The sequence below is a fragment of the Lithobates pipiens genome, unplaced genomic scaffold (assembly GCF_037356315.1).
Source record: "Lithobates pipiens isolate NorthernLeopardFrog02 unplaced genomic scaffold, aLitPip1_a1.2 Scaffold_18, whole genome shotgun sequence".
In the NCBI taxonomy this organism is placed as follows: Eukaryota; Metazoa; Chordata; class Amphibia; order Anura; family Ranidae; genus Lithobates; species Lithobates pipiens.
Window position 1 is genome coordinate 462904878 of NW_027507758.1, and position 17948 is coordinate 462922825.

The window sequence follows — 17948 nt, forward strand, 5'->3', positions numbered from 1 at the left end:
GGAGGGGGGGCTCTGTAACATTACAGGAAGCTAGGGAGGGTCTATAAAGTTATTCAGCCGACGGTACTCTGAGACTAGAAAATTGTATGGGCCTAATGACCAATTGGATCATATTCAGCTAAGATACATTTAAAAGGCTCCTTAGTGATACAAGATAAAAGTGTCGGGTATGGTCATGGGATAAGGAAGCAAGGGGGAATAGACCATAGCATAGGGCAGTAGGGAAATAGTGTAAGAGAAGGTGTACTGACAGAAATGGGGTCATACTGAACCTCCAGCAGTTATGATTACAAACATAAGTTGTATTATTGCAGTAGGGAAGAGCTTTGGTCGGTAGAAATGAAGGATTCCTTGAAAAGTTTCCAGCACGTCCAGAGTTGTCCATGCTTGGAGGGGTCATCTTTAGCCTGAGATATAAGGCATTCCATTTCAGCTATACGGTCTACTCTTTTAATCCATTCAGATATCGAGGGCAGTAAGGGGCTTCTCCAGTGTACAGGAATACATTGATTGGCAGCATTAATTAGATGCATGGTAAGGGATTTAGCGTATTTTTTTCTGGGGTAGGGGAGTAATGCAATAGGAACTGGGCAGGGGTAAAGTCTGGGGTGTAGGTCGTAATTCTGGAGATGTGTTGGTGAATATCCCTCCAGAACGGAAGCAGAAGGGGGCACTCCCACCAGATGTGAAGCAACGTGCCCAATGCGTTATTGCAACGCCAACACGAGGGAGGGACCTCAGGTGAAAATTTATGGATTTTTTCAGGGGTCCTGTACCAGCCTGAGAATATCTTGTATCTACTCTCCTGAGTGGAAACATTCATAGAGCCTTTGTGTAGAATGTGGAATATGAGGCACCAGTCTTTAGTGGATAGAGTGACCTTTAGGTCAGCTTCCCATCGTTGGGTTAGTTTATCATTGTGAATGTCAAGAACTGGGAGAGTTACTTATCTGGATATCCAGGTTTTTATGATTCGGTGTCGCTGACATCTGAGTCCACCTGTTCCGTTAAAAGTGTTTAATCTTATCGATCTAGAAGGATTCACCATCTTTGATGTTCCATATTACACTTTTTCACGTCGGAAGATCATCACTTCATTGTTGTGGACTTCTATTTTTTCCTTTACATGATTTGATTTGTGTTATGGGACTTATCTTTTCATTTCCATTTAATTTATTTTACTAAAGTTAGTGGTTAGGCAAGAATATAGCTTCTGTCTCACCAGTATTTTACTGACCTGACTTGTTTTTTACATAAGCCAACTTCTCTACAAAAAAAAAATTTGCCATGACTACCAGGTTGCCAGCTCAGCCCAGACCTGTCTGCCTGCAGTCACCCTGCTGACACAAATGTTTGTTCATGGACAGGCAGACTGTGAATTCTATTAACTTTGGTTACTAGTTATCTGTTTTGTATTTATTTCTCAGTTGGTTGTGATTGTATTTTTTAGGTAAATTCATATCACTGTTTGCTGATAAGACTGGACATGTTCTTTGTTTGAATTTATCAGAACAGACAGGATTTCCATTTAAATTACATTCTACTTCAATTATGGTTTTATTTGCCAAGGAATGTGTGAAAACTAGATTGGAGCAGACAGATTTCCTGTAAAAGGTGGCCTATAATGTCATAAATATCTGAACACTTTCCAACAAGGACATAATTGAGACTCAAAGAGACAACTTTCTGATGACTGAAGACAGACCATGGTTTACCAATAAGCTTCTTCTGTCCCATTATATCATCCTTTAATTTTGCTTAAAGGAAATGTATCATGAAACAGTTATGTAGGCTGCTATTGCTCATAGTCCCTCTCAAAACATGCTAGTTGCCTCGCTGTCATGCTGATGATCTAGCTTCCATGGCCTAAAGCTACAATACAGATAAGAAATATGACTTTTCTATTATTGCATTTTATATATGTTTACTGAGTTTGGAATTCAGAAGTATAAAACCAGACATAGCCAGTCAGCATGCATTCTCAAAAGGAGGCCACAAATGGTAACCGCTCTTCCTCCACACACACACACTTATACATGCACACACAAGCTTCTCCTCTGACAGGTGTACACTGGTAGGTATACAGTTTGTACACTGGTAGGTGTCATTATCTTCAGACATTTGCACATTATAATAAATAAACCATAATAGTGCCACCTGCTGGCAGCTAATCATTTGTGGCATCTTTCAATTGTTGTTCTAGAAGAACAAACCCCTTTAACCCTTTCATGACTAAGCCTATTTTTGGCATTTGGTGTTTACAAGTTAAAATCCATATTTTTTGCTAGAAAATTACTTGGAACCCCCAAACATTATATATATTTTTTTAGCAGAGACTGTAGAGAATAAAACGGCGATTGTTTGCAATATTTTATGTCACACGGTATTTGCGCAGCGGTTTTTTAAATGCAACTTTTTGGGAAAAGGGACACTTTCATGAATAAAAAAAAAAAAAAACAGTAAAATGGTCCCATTTTTTTTGCATAATGTGAAAGATAATGTTACGCCGAGTAAATAGATACCAAACATGTCACACTTTATAATTGCACACACTTGTGGATTGACGACAAAGTACGGTACCTAAAAATCTCAATAGGTGACGTTTTAAATTTTTTTTACGGTTACCAGGTTAGCGTTACAGAGGAGGTCTAGTGCTAGAATTATTGCTCTCACTCTGACGATTGCAGTGATGCCTCACATGTGTGATTTGAACACCATTTACATACGCGGGCGCGACTTCCGTATGCGTTTTCTTTGCTTCGCGAGCTCGCGGGGACGGCGGGCGCTTTAAAAAAAATGTTTTTATTTTTTTATTTATTTTAAAATGACTAAATTGTTTAAAAAAAAAAAAAAATGATCACTTTTATTGCTGTCACAAGGAATGTAAACATCCCTTGTGACAGTAATAGGCGGTGACAGGTACTCTTTACAGAGGGATCGGGGGTCTAAAAGACCCCCCACCCCTCCTTTACACTTCAATGTATTCAGATCGCCGAAAACAGCAATTCTGAACACCGGATATTTTTTTTAAACTGGCGCCATTGGCAGCCGAGTAAACGGGAAGTGACGTCATGACGTCGCTTCCGTGTTTACTATGAGGAGACTGGAACGAAGCCGATTACGGCTTCGTTCCAGTTCCTCCCCAGCAGCCGGAGACTGCGGAATGTGAATCGGTGCTCCCGATCGAGCGGGAGCACCGGTAACAACGGCGGGAGGCGGCGGGAGGGGGGATGTCCCCTCCCACTCCTCCGGCATAACAGCCGAGCGGCTTTTAGCCACATCGGTTGTTATGGCTGGATAGCCAATTGCCTGCTGAAAAAAACTGTACCGGGATGATGCCTGCAGGTGCGGGCATCATCCCGGTATACCCCCCGGAAGCCGAGTACGCACATCTGCGTACGCTCGGCGGGACGGGGTTAAAATCGACTTTGGTATTTTCATGGGTAGCTTATTGATGCTGTAAAATAGTTCTCCTTTGCAGAGAGGTTGACCCCACATTGAAAGGGTAATTGCTCATTTAGTCTAGTTTAGCAAGAGCACTTTTATCTACCCGATTTTACACTACTCCAGCCATTGGTGCTCCCCTATGCTCCAGCAGTGGACTGCCCCTCAGTGTCCCAGCTCTAGTGCAGGATAAAATAGGCTGCAGGGACCATTACAGATAAGCCAGTGAGAGTAATATTCTGTAAGTAAAAATGCTGTACCCAGTCCCCTTAAGCATAAATTAGCAGTTAACCCTTGCATTCTGAACTTAGCCCCACTGCAACACAGCACTTTTTAATTTTCTGGAGTTCAGCTTTAAAAGTTTCAGGTTTCTTGTGACTAATGGCTTCGCTAACAAATATGCCCATAGAGAAAACTGTTTAAACTGTATATAACTTCAGCTACATAGAGTATACAGTGCTTATGATTTCCTCTCCGGCAAATAAATGTGTGCTTCTCAGCCATTCACTGGAAACCTTGTATGCCATCAATAAATACAGGGCTTCCTCTGGTTGGCTGATGTGGAGAGGCAGGAGGAGGATGCCATGTTCTCCACCTCAGTGTCAGGGCTGGGTGCAGCCCTTCCTTTTCTGACCTGTGATTTAACTGTACTTCTGTCTCAGTCTGATTTCATGGTTTCTGACAGTAAGCGAAGGCCATGAATTTAGGAGATGCAGTCAATCCACTTGTTGGTAATATTTTTCCAGGTTGGATGAGCAAGATCAGCGCACGGATCAGTTTTCCATAGTGTTACAAACACTTCTGAGTCGCACGGCTCACCTGGAATCTTCCACTGTGGCTTCTCCGGTACAACCTAAGTTGCAGGCCATCCCTGCTGCTGCGCCAGTCTCTGTGCAGGCACCCACCTCGAGAATAACCTCTATAAGAGGTATGTCTGGTTCCGCTCCGCTTCCCCAGTGATTTGGGGGCGATCGAGTCCAATTCAGAGGGTTTCTCAGCCAGGTTGAGATATAGCAGCGCATAGACACTTCCATCCATGGATGGAAGTGTCTATGCGCTGCTATATATAGAGAGTGGACTCTTTTCATTAAGATTGAATTTTTTATATATTTTGGGAACGTTATTTGGAAAAAAGCAGCTGCTGTTGTTTTACAATTGTATTATTGCACGTTTTTATTGATGTATTTTTATATCAATTACTATATCAATTAATATCTTGTTCATCCTGAAGCACTGAGCAGTGTGCCAATAGGGCTGGTTTTTATACATTTTTTAGCACGCTTTTTTAAGACAGGTTGAGATATACTTCGAGATGCTGCCCCAGGCATTTCCCACGGACAGAAGCAAAGTAGGTTTTGTGATATCTTTGCTTTCTGAGAAAGCCTTGGCCTGGGCAAACCCTCTATGGGAGACACAAAAACATGTTGTCTTGAGCTACCCTGAGTTTGTGGCTTTGTTTGAAAGGGTATTTGACATTCCCGCATGCTCCGCTTCTGCTGCCAAGTGCCTCATGTCCGTTGAACAGAGTACAAGAACTGTTTCCGACTACACCATTGAATTCTGTACTCTGGCAGCAGAGGTTGCATGGAACAATGAGGCCCTCGTGGCTGCTTTTTCAAGAAATTGTAACTTGTGGAGTGCAATTACGAAATTGGTGATAGAGAGCTGTTGGCGATCATTTTAGCCCTGAAAGAATGGAGACATCTCCTTGAAGAGACCACTGTGCCCGTTATCATTCTTACTGACCATAAGAATCTCACATTCTTGTCTGAGACTAAATGCCCCTCTCCCAGAAGGGCACAATGGGCTCTTTTCTTGTCAAGTTTCAATTACATTGTCTCATTCTTACCCGCTACTAAGAATATAAGCGCTGCTTTGTCATAACAATTTTCCTCCACTTCCAAGTTAGAATCTGTTCCGGTTCCTGTGATTCCTCCTGATCGTATTCTGGCTACGGTTCGCAGCAGTCTCACTTCACCTTTCGGGGACAAAATTCTTGCTGCTCAGGACCATGTTCCTCCTGAGATCTGCTTTGTTGCAGAGAGTCTCTGTACTGCCGTGCTCCATACTTACCATTCTCCCAAGGCAACTGGCCACCATGGGAAGAATCAACTGGTTTGGGCCATTTCCCAACAATTCTGGTGGCCTAGTCTACATGCTGATGTAACTGCCTTTGTAGCTGCCTGTTCTGTGTATGCTCAGAGTAAGACTCCATGACACCTTCCAGTGGGCCTCCTACAACCCATACCCAATGGAAAGAGGCCCTGGAACCACCTGTCTATGGATTTCATTGTGGAGTTACCCAACTCCCAAGGCAACACTGTTATCCTTATGGTGGTTGATTGGTTCTCATAGATGTGTCATTGTATTCCACTTAAGAAGTTGCCCACTTCTACTTAACTAGCTTCCATTTTTGTTCGGGAGATCTTTTGCTTATATGGGCTACCCAAGGTGCTTGTCTTGGACAGGAGTAGTCAGTTTGTGTCCCGGTGCTGGCGAGACTTTTGTGCACAGTTGGAAATTCAGCTTGCTTTTTCCTCTGTGTATAACCCGCAGTCTAATGGAGCCACAGAATGAGCGAATCAGTCCTTGGAGCAATTCCTACGTTGCTATATTTCTTACCATCACAACAACTGGTCAGACCTATTACCATGGGCAGAGTTTGCTCACAACAGTGCCTTGAATTCTGCTTCCCGATTGTCCCTGTTTATGGCAAATAATGATTTCCAACCTTCCATGTTGCCTGGCTCATTTGTTCCGAAGAGTATTCCTGCGTTAGAGGATCTCTGTGGTCTTTGTTCCACTTGCGTATAAGTCCAGGAGGCTTTGCGTCATGCTAATGATAGGTACAAACTCCATGCTGACCGCAGACGTCTGCCTGTGCCTTCCTACCAGCTTGGGGACAGGGTCTGGCTGTCATCTCGCAACCTCTGACTTTGTGTTCCCTCACTGAAGTTTGCACCTCGGTTTATTGGACATTTCCATATTCTTTGCAGGATTAACCCAGTGGCTTATGCATTAGACCCTCCTTCTAATATGCGTATTTCGAATGTACTTCATGTCTCCTTATTAAAACCTTTGGTCTGCAACCGCTTTACCACCTCAGTGCCACGTCCTCACTCTGTACAGGTTGAGAACTATGAGGTGTAGGAAGTACAGCCCATTGTTGACTTCTGTAGGTTTTGTGGGTGCATACAGTACATGGTGCATTGGAAAGGGTACAGTCCGGATTAACACTCATGGGTCTGATCCTCGGAAATACATGCCCCTGTCCTCCTCTATGATTTCCATAGATGTTTTCCCCTCAAACCTGATGGGCCTCCGAGGGGGAGGGGTCATTGAGGAGGGGGTTCTGTCAGGGCTGGGCTCAGCCCTTCCTTCTCTGAGCTGGCCGCTCAGCTATCAGCTAATTGCCAACTCCCATCTCTCTCCACAGTTACTCAGCTGTTGATAATCCTGCTTGTCAGTCCTGCCTACTTAAGCCGTCCAGTCCAAAGGAGCTCTGCCTTTGCCTTGGTCACATCACAAGAAACAATCTTCGGCATTCCTATTTAAAGACTGGCTTTGCTGACATCCCTTCTGGCTCCAGATCTTGCTTGCTTTTCCTCTACTTTGATCCCTGACTTCTGGCTTGGCTGATTATCCATTGCAATTACTGAACTTTTGCTATGCTTTGACTACGTTTGTTCTTTTTACTTTTATTATTAAACAAGTGTGATTTAACTGTACATCTGTCTCGGCCTGATTTCATGGTTTCTGACACTCAGCCAGTCAGAGGAAGTCTTGAGGGATGAATTGGTATGATACTGATAATGATGGTATGGTACTATTAAATTGCAAATGTAAGCACACATTACTTGATATAGTAAAGTGGTTGTAAAGTCATTCTATGCATTAAGATAACAAACCTTTTGTGTGCAGCAGCCCCCTAATACTTATCTCAATCCAGCGATGTTGTAGGAGAGTCTCAGCTGGCCGGGACTCTTCCTCCTCATTGGCTGAAACAGCAGCATGGTGCCATTGTCTCCTGCTGCTGTCAAAGTCAGTGAGCTAGCGGCTGGGCTTGGGTACCCCCATACCAAGCTGCTTGCTGTGGGGGCACTCGAAAGGAGTGAGGAGCCAAGAGGGACCCGAGAAGAGGAGGATCCAGGCTGCTCTGTGCAAAATCGCTGCACAGGGCAAGTAAGTATAACATGTTTATTATTTATAAAGAAAAAAACGTTACTATTACTTTACTCAGGCTTTATACATTCTGTTCTTCATTCCCGTGACATCTAATCACTATTTCAAAACAATATATAGGAGAGTAAAATATCTGCTATTAATGGTAAAATACAGACTATAGAGTTGAATGTATGGGTACTATTATACTAATACCCATCCTTTCCTAAGTCATTGTTGTTTACAGAATAAATTGCCATGTGCCTTACAGTCAAGAGAGATGAGGACAGTAAAATCCCAGGAGAAACACAGCCAGGAGGAGATGACAGCAAAGTTTAGCACAGACCAGTTTTTAATTGATAGGAATGGTGCCCTTCAATGTGTTCAAGTAAATAGGGCAATGCAGTCTGTTTATGATGAGTAAGTGCATGTTGGCAAATTGTTTGAAGCACAGGTGTTTTAATATCTTAAAGGTAATCTTTATGTTTATTTTTTTTAAACTAAGGTAATATTGTTATATTTTTTGATTATTTTGGAGTATTGTTGTAAATTCTGTTTATCCAAGCTTTAAACAACAGCCACATTCAACCTGTTTTGTTACATATTTCACAGTACAAGGCCACCCTGTAAATCATATGTGCATATAATAGAGTACAGAGTTATATTTATGGTAGGTTCATGCACAGCTACATAAGATAAACTATCCATGTAGAACAACTTTGAAGTTGGAGCACTGCTTCACAATTGATATCTGTGTTTTCTATATCTCCTGCAGATGTCAGGTCTGGGCTATGGCCTAGTCCAAATTGAAGGCAAAACTCTGGTTTAGGGCATTTTGCATATGGAGCTGGTACAATATAGGGTGCATACGGTGCACCTTTGCATTTAGCCAATGGTGAAATAACGTTAGGAAAAGTAAACTAAAAAAAGAAAGTGGAAATAATGCATAGTCTACTAAGGTTTTCAAATATCTTAATGGGTCAATTAAATAAAACCTGACCTTCTTTTTTGAAAAAATATGAATTTAAGAGTGCATCATCGTTTTTCTCCGGGAAAGCTAAAGTTATGATTAGACTTAACTTCAGCCAGGAAAAATAAAAGCTACAAAATGACAAGCTGCATAAAGGCATCATGATTCAAACTCCAACAAGATAAGGGAAAAAAGTTCTATCATATTCTTATTACCAATTGGAACTACACCATTGATGCTATTCCATAAAGTTATAAATGTATACACTACTGATATGCAGTATACCAAAATATATTGTCAAAACGAGCTAACTAAGCATGACAGCTGTCACAGATAATTAGCACTCTGCAATGAGCTGGAGCAATACAATTTGTGAGTCTATAAGATGAAGCAAAATAATTTCAAACATAAAACGTTTGGCTACAACTGCAGGTTTACTCGGGGGGCCTCGGGGTGGTGCTATAGTGAGGAAAAATAATTGAGCTAATCAAAATTCAAATAAAAATTATTATTTATAACGACAGACATATTTAATAAAAATAATTCATTAACCATTAACATTTTAAAAACTCTGATTGCTAGAGAACAAATATGAATAAGAAAGCAAAGTAGTTTTCTATTTTATTTGCCCAGTAATATAATAATGGATTTCCCCTGGGTCTGGATGTTTCATGGTTCAGGGGAATCATGAGTTGCTTTCCTAGACCAGTGAGTCTTTCTTTATTCCTGCTTCAACCTAATCATAACTATGAAAAGGCATGGATCTAAGTGTGAAGCTCATCCTAGCTTTACTCTGAGGGTGCCCAAAACCTAAAAGGAGAAAAGACTTGATCAGGCCTATAGGTATGTATGTAGGTGTCTATTGTGCTAGCAGTTCCCAGCTAATTTAAAGAGGAAGAAAACCCTGATGAGCCTGCATAACAAATCACTCCCTATTCCTATGGACTCCCTTTGGAATCATATACATGAAATTGTTGCATCAAGAGATGCTCTAATATAAAAGGGCAGCTTCAAACCATTATGGCTAATACACTAGAACCAGATAAATTGTTCTACTATGGGCCTGTTTACTCTACAATAACTATGTTAAGTGGTTGTAAATCCTGTTACACCACTTTTATCTACAGGTATGCCTATAATAAGGCTTACCTGTAGGTAACGTGAATATCTCCTAAACTTGAACAGTTTAGGAGATATTCACTGTATCCACATGTGCCGACATCAGCGGCACATGCACACTGAAGAGACGACCCACTTGTGGCGTTTCTTCAGTAGCTGTGCCGTGATGTCAACATGGCAAGATAAGATAATAAAGCAAACCATATGTTCTCCTTGAGGACCAAACTAGGATTTCATTTGTCAATATTGTCTTTTTATTTTCTACATAATCTATAGACAAAAACTATAAATCCTTATACTTTTTATTCTATAATCTGTTCTATTCAAAATGACACTGAAACATTTCTGGCACAAATCATGCTATTTGCAAATGAAAACAAATAAAGAACAAACAAATGAAATGAAATGAAAAAAAAGAGTAAAAGTTGTAAGAAAAATAGAAATACAAAATGCAGAAATAATAAATAAATAGCTAAGGGGAGAAGGAAAGGAAGGAGTTATATCAGATTTATTATGCCCCGTACACACGAGAGGACTTATGTCCGACAGACCTCCAAAGGAGTTCCGCCGGAGTTCCGACGGAGTTCTGACGGAGTTCTGGCGGACTTTTCGACCGAACGGACTTGGACACACACCATCACACCAAACTCCGACGGAGTCGAACGTGATGACGTACGACTGGATTCGAATAAGGAAGTTCATAGCCAGTAGCCAATAGCTGCCCTAGCGTTGGTTTTAGTCCGTCGGAATAGCATACACACGAGCGGATTTTTCGAAGGTGACCGGGTCCGGCGGAGTTCCGTCGGGAAAATTTGAAGCATGCTTCATTTCTAAAGTCCGTCAGACTTTAGCGAAGCTAAAGTCCGTTGCAGCCCACACACGATCAGATAGTCTGACGGACTCAGTCCGTCGGACTTTGGATGTCGAAAAGTCCGCTCGTGTGTACGCGGCCTTAAGCCCCGTACACACGAGCGGACTTTTCGACATCCAAAGTCCGACGGACTGAGTCCGTCAGACTATTCGATCGTGTGTGGGCTGCAACGGACTTTAGCTTCGCTAAAGTCTGACGGACTTTAGAAATGAAGCATGCTTCAAATTTTCCCAACGGAACTCCGCCGGACCCGGTCCCCTTCGAAAAATCCGCTCGTGTGTATGCTACTCCGATGGACTAAAACCGACGCTAGGGCAGCTATTGGCTACTGGCTATGAACTTCCTTATTCGAATCCAGTCGTACGTCATCACGTTCGACTCCGTCGGAGTTTGGTGTGATGGTGTGTGTCCAAGTCCGTTCGGTCGAAAAGTCCGCCAGAACTCCGTCGGAACTCCGGCGGAACTCCGGCGGAACTCCTTTGGAGGTCTGTCGGACATAAGTCCTCTCGTGTGTACGGGGCATTAGAGTTAACTAAGGTTTAATAAAGGGTCAAATAAGAAATGCATTTTATTAAAAAAAAAAAAATACTAGTAAGGTTTATTTAACTGCTGTTGTATGCAGATCTGACCTACAAATAAATAAAATAGTAGATGCAATGTAGCAATACACTGTTACGCTTTTTTACCCAATAGTCTGCAAGTGTCACTTTAAACAGAAATGACTGCACCTCCTTCTATGTACTGCATAGCAATTCCCAGTTGTCATGTTGAGAGCTAGTAATTACTGATAATATTGGCTGAGGAGCAGTGGCTGGATGAGAGCGACTGAACATAGAAGATACATCTTTTTAAATTTGAAGTGAAAATGTCCAGATTGGGCCCAAAGTGTCAATATTTTGTGTGGCTACCATTATTTTCCAGCACTGCCTTAACCCTCTTGGGCATGGAGTTCACCAAAGCTTCACAGGTTGCCACTGGAGTCCTCCTCCACTCCTCCGTGACGACATAATGGAGCTGGTGGATGTTAGTGGATGTTAACACTCACGCAGCCCCAGATCATGACACTCCCACCACCATGCTTGACTGTGGGCAAGACACTCTTGTCATTGTACTCCTCACCTGGTTGCCGCCACACATGCCTGACACCATCTGAACCAAATAAGTTTATCTTGATCTCATCAGACCACAAAACATGATTCCAGTAAAACATGTCCTTAGTCTGCTTGCCTTTGGCAAACTGAATGCTTTCTTGTGCATCAGCATTAGAAAATGCTTCCTTCAGGGATGACAGCCATGCAGACAAATTTGATGCGGTGTGTGGCATATGGTCTGAGCACTGACAGACTGATCCCCCACCCCTTCAAACTTTGCAGCAATGCTGGCAGCACTCCTACATCTATTTCCCAAAGACAACTTCTGGATATGACGCTGACGCTGAGCACGTGCACTCAAACTCTTTGGTCCACCATGGTGAGGCCTGTTCTGAGTTCAACCTGTCTTGTTAAACTCAGTTTCAGGGCCTTGACAATCTTCTTATAGCCTAGGCCATCTTTATGTAGAGCAACAATTCTTTTTTTCAGATCCTCAGAGAGTAATTTGTCATGAGGTGCCATGTGGTACTTCCAGTGACCAGTATGAGAGAGTGAGAGCAATAACACCAGATTTAACACCCTATTCACACCTGAGACCTTGTAACACTAACGAGCCACATGACACCGGGGAGGTAAAATGGCTAATTGGGCCCAATTGGGACATTTTCCCTTAGGGGTGTACTCACTTTTGTTGCCATTGGCTTAGACATTAATAGCTGTGTGTTGAGTTATTTTGAGGGGACAGCACATTTACACTGTTATACAAGCTGTACGCTCACTACTTTACATTTTAACAAAGTGTCATTTCAAAATGAGAGGGGTGTACTCACTTTTGTGAGATACTGTATGTATATGAATATATATAATGTTTTGCAATGCAACTGAATCATACTGACACATACTGACATTTGAAGAAAACAAATCCCCATAACTCTCCAAGGGGGAGATTATAGGAAAAAAAGGTGGATTTTTAAGTGCCTGAAAATAGTAGTAGACATATAGTAATACTATATACAAAAAATATACACATTTTATTTATACAAGGTTAAAATAGAGTCTCATCCAAACATATTATATCCACACTATAGACACATAGTATAACCATTTTGTGCATCAGTGCATAACATGATGTATATGGATCAAAGCATTTCACCTGGATGAGGGGCTTCCTTAGGAACCACTTTGTAGTATTGATACATGTAGCCATACAGTGTCATACATGAATTGTACAGGATGCCCTAATGGTCCATGGAATGATATATGTACTGGAAGTGTATCAATAGTCAAAAGAACGAAGTTGCCCAAACACACAAACCAACACATGGACTTGACTGGTGAATAGTGTGAAACAATATATTGGATTCCAAACAGTAGACATGTGCAATTATTTTCATAACAAATTTGTTTTTTAATGAATTTTGACAAATTCATTCATTCGGAAATATCCAAATGAATGAAAACCCATTTTTCCAAATAATCATGAATTCGAAAAAATTCCAAAATTCCAAAATTCTGAAATTCTGAAATTTGGAAATTCACAATTCAAAAATCCAAAAACCCCAAAATTTGAAAATCTAAAATAATAACTAACTAATAATAACTTAACCATTACTACCAATTAAATATGTGAGGAGAGAGTTGCTGCTCTTGGGTACAGCACTGGATCAAGAATAGGCTCAGGTAAATATAAGGGGGAAGGGGGTTGCCAGGATGCTGCACATAGAAGGTTTTTTAACTTCATGTATAGAATACATTAAAGGAAATAACATTCTACCTTTATAACAACTTTTATAATGATAAACAAAGCAATAATCGCTTTGAAATAAATATCAAACACCAAAGCTCAGTCACTAAGACTCGAGCTGAATTTAACAGTCCATTAAAGTCTTTAACTACACTGTCAACCCACAATAGTGTACGACAATACCCCTAATAAAGGATATCCACAACAAAGGGAAGGAAGAATAGGACAGCTTGTCTTGACTGAAGGTCTAACTGCTGACAACACCTCAGGGAGAAGATATTTAAAGGTCAGTGTAAAGTCTTTAGCCAATCAAAGGGTGAAAAGCAACTAGCTGATCTGCCTAGGAACAGTTGATAGCTGAAATCCTGCCTGGATACAGCAAAGGGGGTGCCGGAAACAGACAAAAGGAGAGCCAATAAACTGCTCAGTACAAAGAACCTATAAATAATTAAAACAAACCTTAAATAATTTTAACAATGGGTGCTAGGGGTTTGCAATCCCATGGGGCCGTTGCGTAATACTTGTGGCCCTGACAATCTCTTGATCCTATTGGTATTTTGGTTATTATGCATTGTCTAAACTGATTTACTAAGTTCTCCATTTAATATTTAGGAGCCTCATCTGGTGTTATTGACCTGCTCCCAACACCCAGTGCTGCCACCAACTGGACAGCTGGTCTACCTATGGACACCAGTGGAATGATCTTCAAGTTTGATGGCAAGCAAGGAGTGAAGATTCCAGATGCTATTGTTCCCAAGAATCTAACTGATCAGTTTACTATCACCATGTGGATGAAGCATGGTCCTAGCCCAGGGTTAAGAGCAGAGAAGGAGACAATACTATGCAATTCTGACAAGACAGGTAACTGAGTAATAAATTCATATAATGTACGTGTGGTTATGAAACACTTTCTGCTGCAAACTAGGAAATATCCCTTGCATTAATAGGCAATGGATGGTGAGCTACGGTCAAATGAAAGCTATAATTAAAAAACTAAAATATACACAGTGTATGTGTGTATATATATATATAAAAAAAAAAAAAATATATATATATATATATATATATATATATATATATATAATGCATTTTTAAACTGTTTTATGTCTGTTTTACCACTTTTGATCTATATATAATCCCTGTATAAATAAACATTTAATAAATGACAAAGGGTTCCCAGAACACTATAGCTTAGCTAAAAAAGACAGGACAACACATCTGCTTGTTTGCAGCTTACTTTGCTTATAGAAACCATAGGCTCCATGTGTGATAAGGAATAAGCCCGTGCATTGATGACTCTTTCACATACTCTTTTCACATACGAAAGGACTTCTTCTGCCACAGCTGAAATGGATACAATGCCACTGATGGAAAACTAGGGCTAGAGCTCCCCCTACTGGCTGGATTAAAAATATGTATGAATATATATATATATATATATATATATATATATATATATATATACATACATATAATTTTTTTTGAAATTGTAGTAATATTGTAGTAATATTAGTATAGTATAGTATTCTAGTAATATTTCTACTCAACATGACTCACAAAAACAAAAAAAAGAAATTTTTGGGGGTAGAGACACACTGTAATTTTAAATTCAGGAGGGTAGGTAACAGCAGGAACTGAATTAGTTTGATTGATTGGAAAAGACTATAATCTAAAATATAAATTTGATTTTAAATTGTTTAGTTGCATGAGATCAATCCATAAGGGCAAAAAAGCTTTGAGTCTTGCAAACGAGGTAAATGCAAGCAAAAAGGCAATTCTCATGCTATAGAGAATTTAAAATATGTTGTTTAACCCTAGTTCTCCTAATTTTTTTATACTAGCCATTATAATTTATCATTTATATATACTAGCCGGTATAATTTATCATTGAATATGGTAATATGTAGGGGGATAAGGACTAATTCTAAAACTATTGCATCTGGGGAGACCTAACTTTTTATTGATCAGCCATGTTCACTTTACTTTTTAAGTTTAGGTCTACTTTAAGTTATTAGAAGTCAACATGTGTGCTCTGTAATGCAATTGCTTGCCACACTTCCTTTTTGATGGTTCTTTTGTTGTGCCCTTTTATTCATATGCCTTACAATTTGTTTTTACTGTTGTGCTATTTGCATTGTTTTATATAATTGGCCTATTGCAGTGATGGGGCTATACACATTAAGTAAAAGTGGACCTATCTGGCACCAGTACCCAAAATACTTGGTTGGCAATTAGGATTTAACTCAGCAAAATTGATTGATTTTGGATTGTTTCTAATTGTATAATATATATATATATATATATATATATATATATATATATATATATATATATATATATATATATATATATATATATATATATATATATATATATGCAAGTGCTCTTTGTTGAGTATTTGTGTGTACTTCTCTTATAGAAATGAATCGCCATCACTATGCATTGTACATACACAACTGCCGTCTTGTTTTCCTGTTACGCCGTGATTTTGACCAAGCTGACACTTTCAGACCTGCAGAGTTTCATTGGAAATTAGATCAGGTAGGAGATTTTTCTTTCTCTACTCTGTGGAATTTGAGAATATTTTTTTTTTTTCAGTTTGCAGGCCTAGTGTGAACAAATGAATATAACTGTGTCCCCTACAGCTTTGTACAACCTCTGTTAACAGAGAGGTCACTTTCTGAGCCTTTCCAGAAGGAACATTGACAAGTGGTCCTTTTAAAAGGTGCAGGCAAACCACAAAGACCGTGTTTAGTGTTTGTTCTGCTGTGCCTAATGATTGTATTGCCACATGTTATTGACTACAGTTTACTGATCAATATACCATTATTTATGGCAGCTCTCATTTATAATATGTTCTTTAACTAGAAAACACACCAACATGTCTCTATCTCAGTTAGAACGGCAACTTTGTATTGACTATGTTTTTCAGTGTCTTGGGCCATTTCTCAATCTATATTTGTTATTCTGATGGCATGCAGTACACAGTATGCTCATTATTTGTCATTGATGTATTGCAGGTAGTTCTGCTTTGTACGTCTGTGTAATCTTGTTGTTTTTACATACTAAGTCTAATAGTGCTTTTATGTTTTGTCAAATGTTCACTATGGTAGTCATAACAAACCCTGACATACTGATAAATCATTAAGATGAATAACTAGACCTGATATAATAATAACTAGACCTAATATATAATTAGTAATGTATAGCCACAATGTAAACAGAATTCTTTAGAAATCACTGTCAAAAAATGTTGTGGGTGCGATACTAATTATGAAATAATAATAAATATTATGCTAACACATGCTCGTCTTTTGCATGTATAAGGTTTCTACAGACATTGGCTAAGGTGACCATGACATAACTGCATTCAAGATAGTTATGTAAGGGCTGCCAAAGATGGGCAAGTTCTATGATTCCTAAAGTAAGATTATGGTTGGTTATGTCCTATCCATTTTACTATTCAGTTAATGAGCTGACAGCTTGATAATGCAATTGCCTTGTGGTGATTGCTGATTGGACAGTGGTACATTTGTCTCTTGGTGCATACATGTATATTCATAAAAGCACATGCATGAAAACAGACTGCACATTTTAGCAGTGCATGCATTATTTTGGAGAGGATGAGAGGTGGGTAAAATGTAAATGTTGGCAGGATGGTGGTTAAAGCCCAAATCCAGGAAACTGTAAATATGTCCCATGCAGTGGGGCTATGAATCTTGCATTTGTTTTGATGGTTTCAGGACCTTAGCCCACGTACACACGGTCGGAGATTTTGCCAACCAAATCCGTCGGATTTTGCCCGTCGGATTTAGTCCGATGGATTGTGTCCGAAACTGTTGCATACACACGGTCGGGCCAAGTTGGCGAAAAATCCGATCTTTCAGAACGTGATGACATCATTTAGTTACGATGGGACTACATTCAGACTAGTAACCAATAACTTTGATGTAGGAATTTGATCTGAGCATGCGTGGCACTTGGTCCGATGAAAATGCTCTACACATGATCGGATTAGGTCCGTCCGGCCCAGTTGGTCGGGAAATATTTCCAACATGTTGGAAAATTGGGTCGGACGGAGATTCGGACAGAATCAGTCCGATGCATATCACACACAGTCGGATTATCTGACGACACGGTCCGATGTGTACAAGGGCTTAGACTGCTGGAGCATGGGGAGAAGACACTTTTTTCCCACTTCAAGTTATATTTTTCAAGTTTCACAGAGTTGGGCTTTAAGGTGATAGCTTTGGGGTAGAGTGTTGGAGGTGGTTAAGAGGTATGGCAATAGTTTAGGCTTTAATGCATTTGGGTCCAAACTGCAGCCCTCCAGCTGTTGTGGAACTACAAGACCCATGAGTCATTGCAGGGGAAGTCCCATGAGGAATTGCAAGGCTGACAGTTGCAAGCATGACTCCCAAAGGCAGAGGCATAAGGGGACGTGAAGTTCCACAGCAGCTGGAGGTCTGTAGGTTGCACATCCATGCTTTAAAGGATGTATTATTATTATTATTATTCAGGATTTATATAGCGCCAACAGTTTGCGCA

At 40.2% G+C, this 17948-nt stretch overlaps 1 protein-coding gene across 1 annotated transcript in view; it reads left to right on the top strand.

Annotated features, from left to right (window-relative positions):
- Positions 1 to 17948, top strand: part of CLSTN2 (calsyntenin 2) — a 1222812-nt gene that overhangs the window by 991756 nt on the left and 213108 nt on the right. Inside the window, exons 7-8 of the mRNA XM_077488275.1 lie at positions 14013 to 14261; positions 15820 to 15941. Of these exons, the coding sequence (XP_077344401.1) occupies positions 14013 to 14261; positions 15820 to 15941 (371 nt within the window). The remainder of the gene's footprint in view (positions 1 to 14012; positions 14262 to 15819; positions 15942 to 17948) is intronic.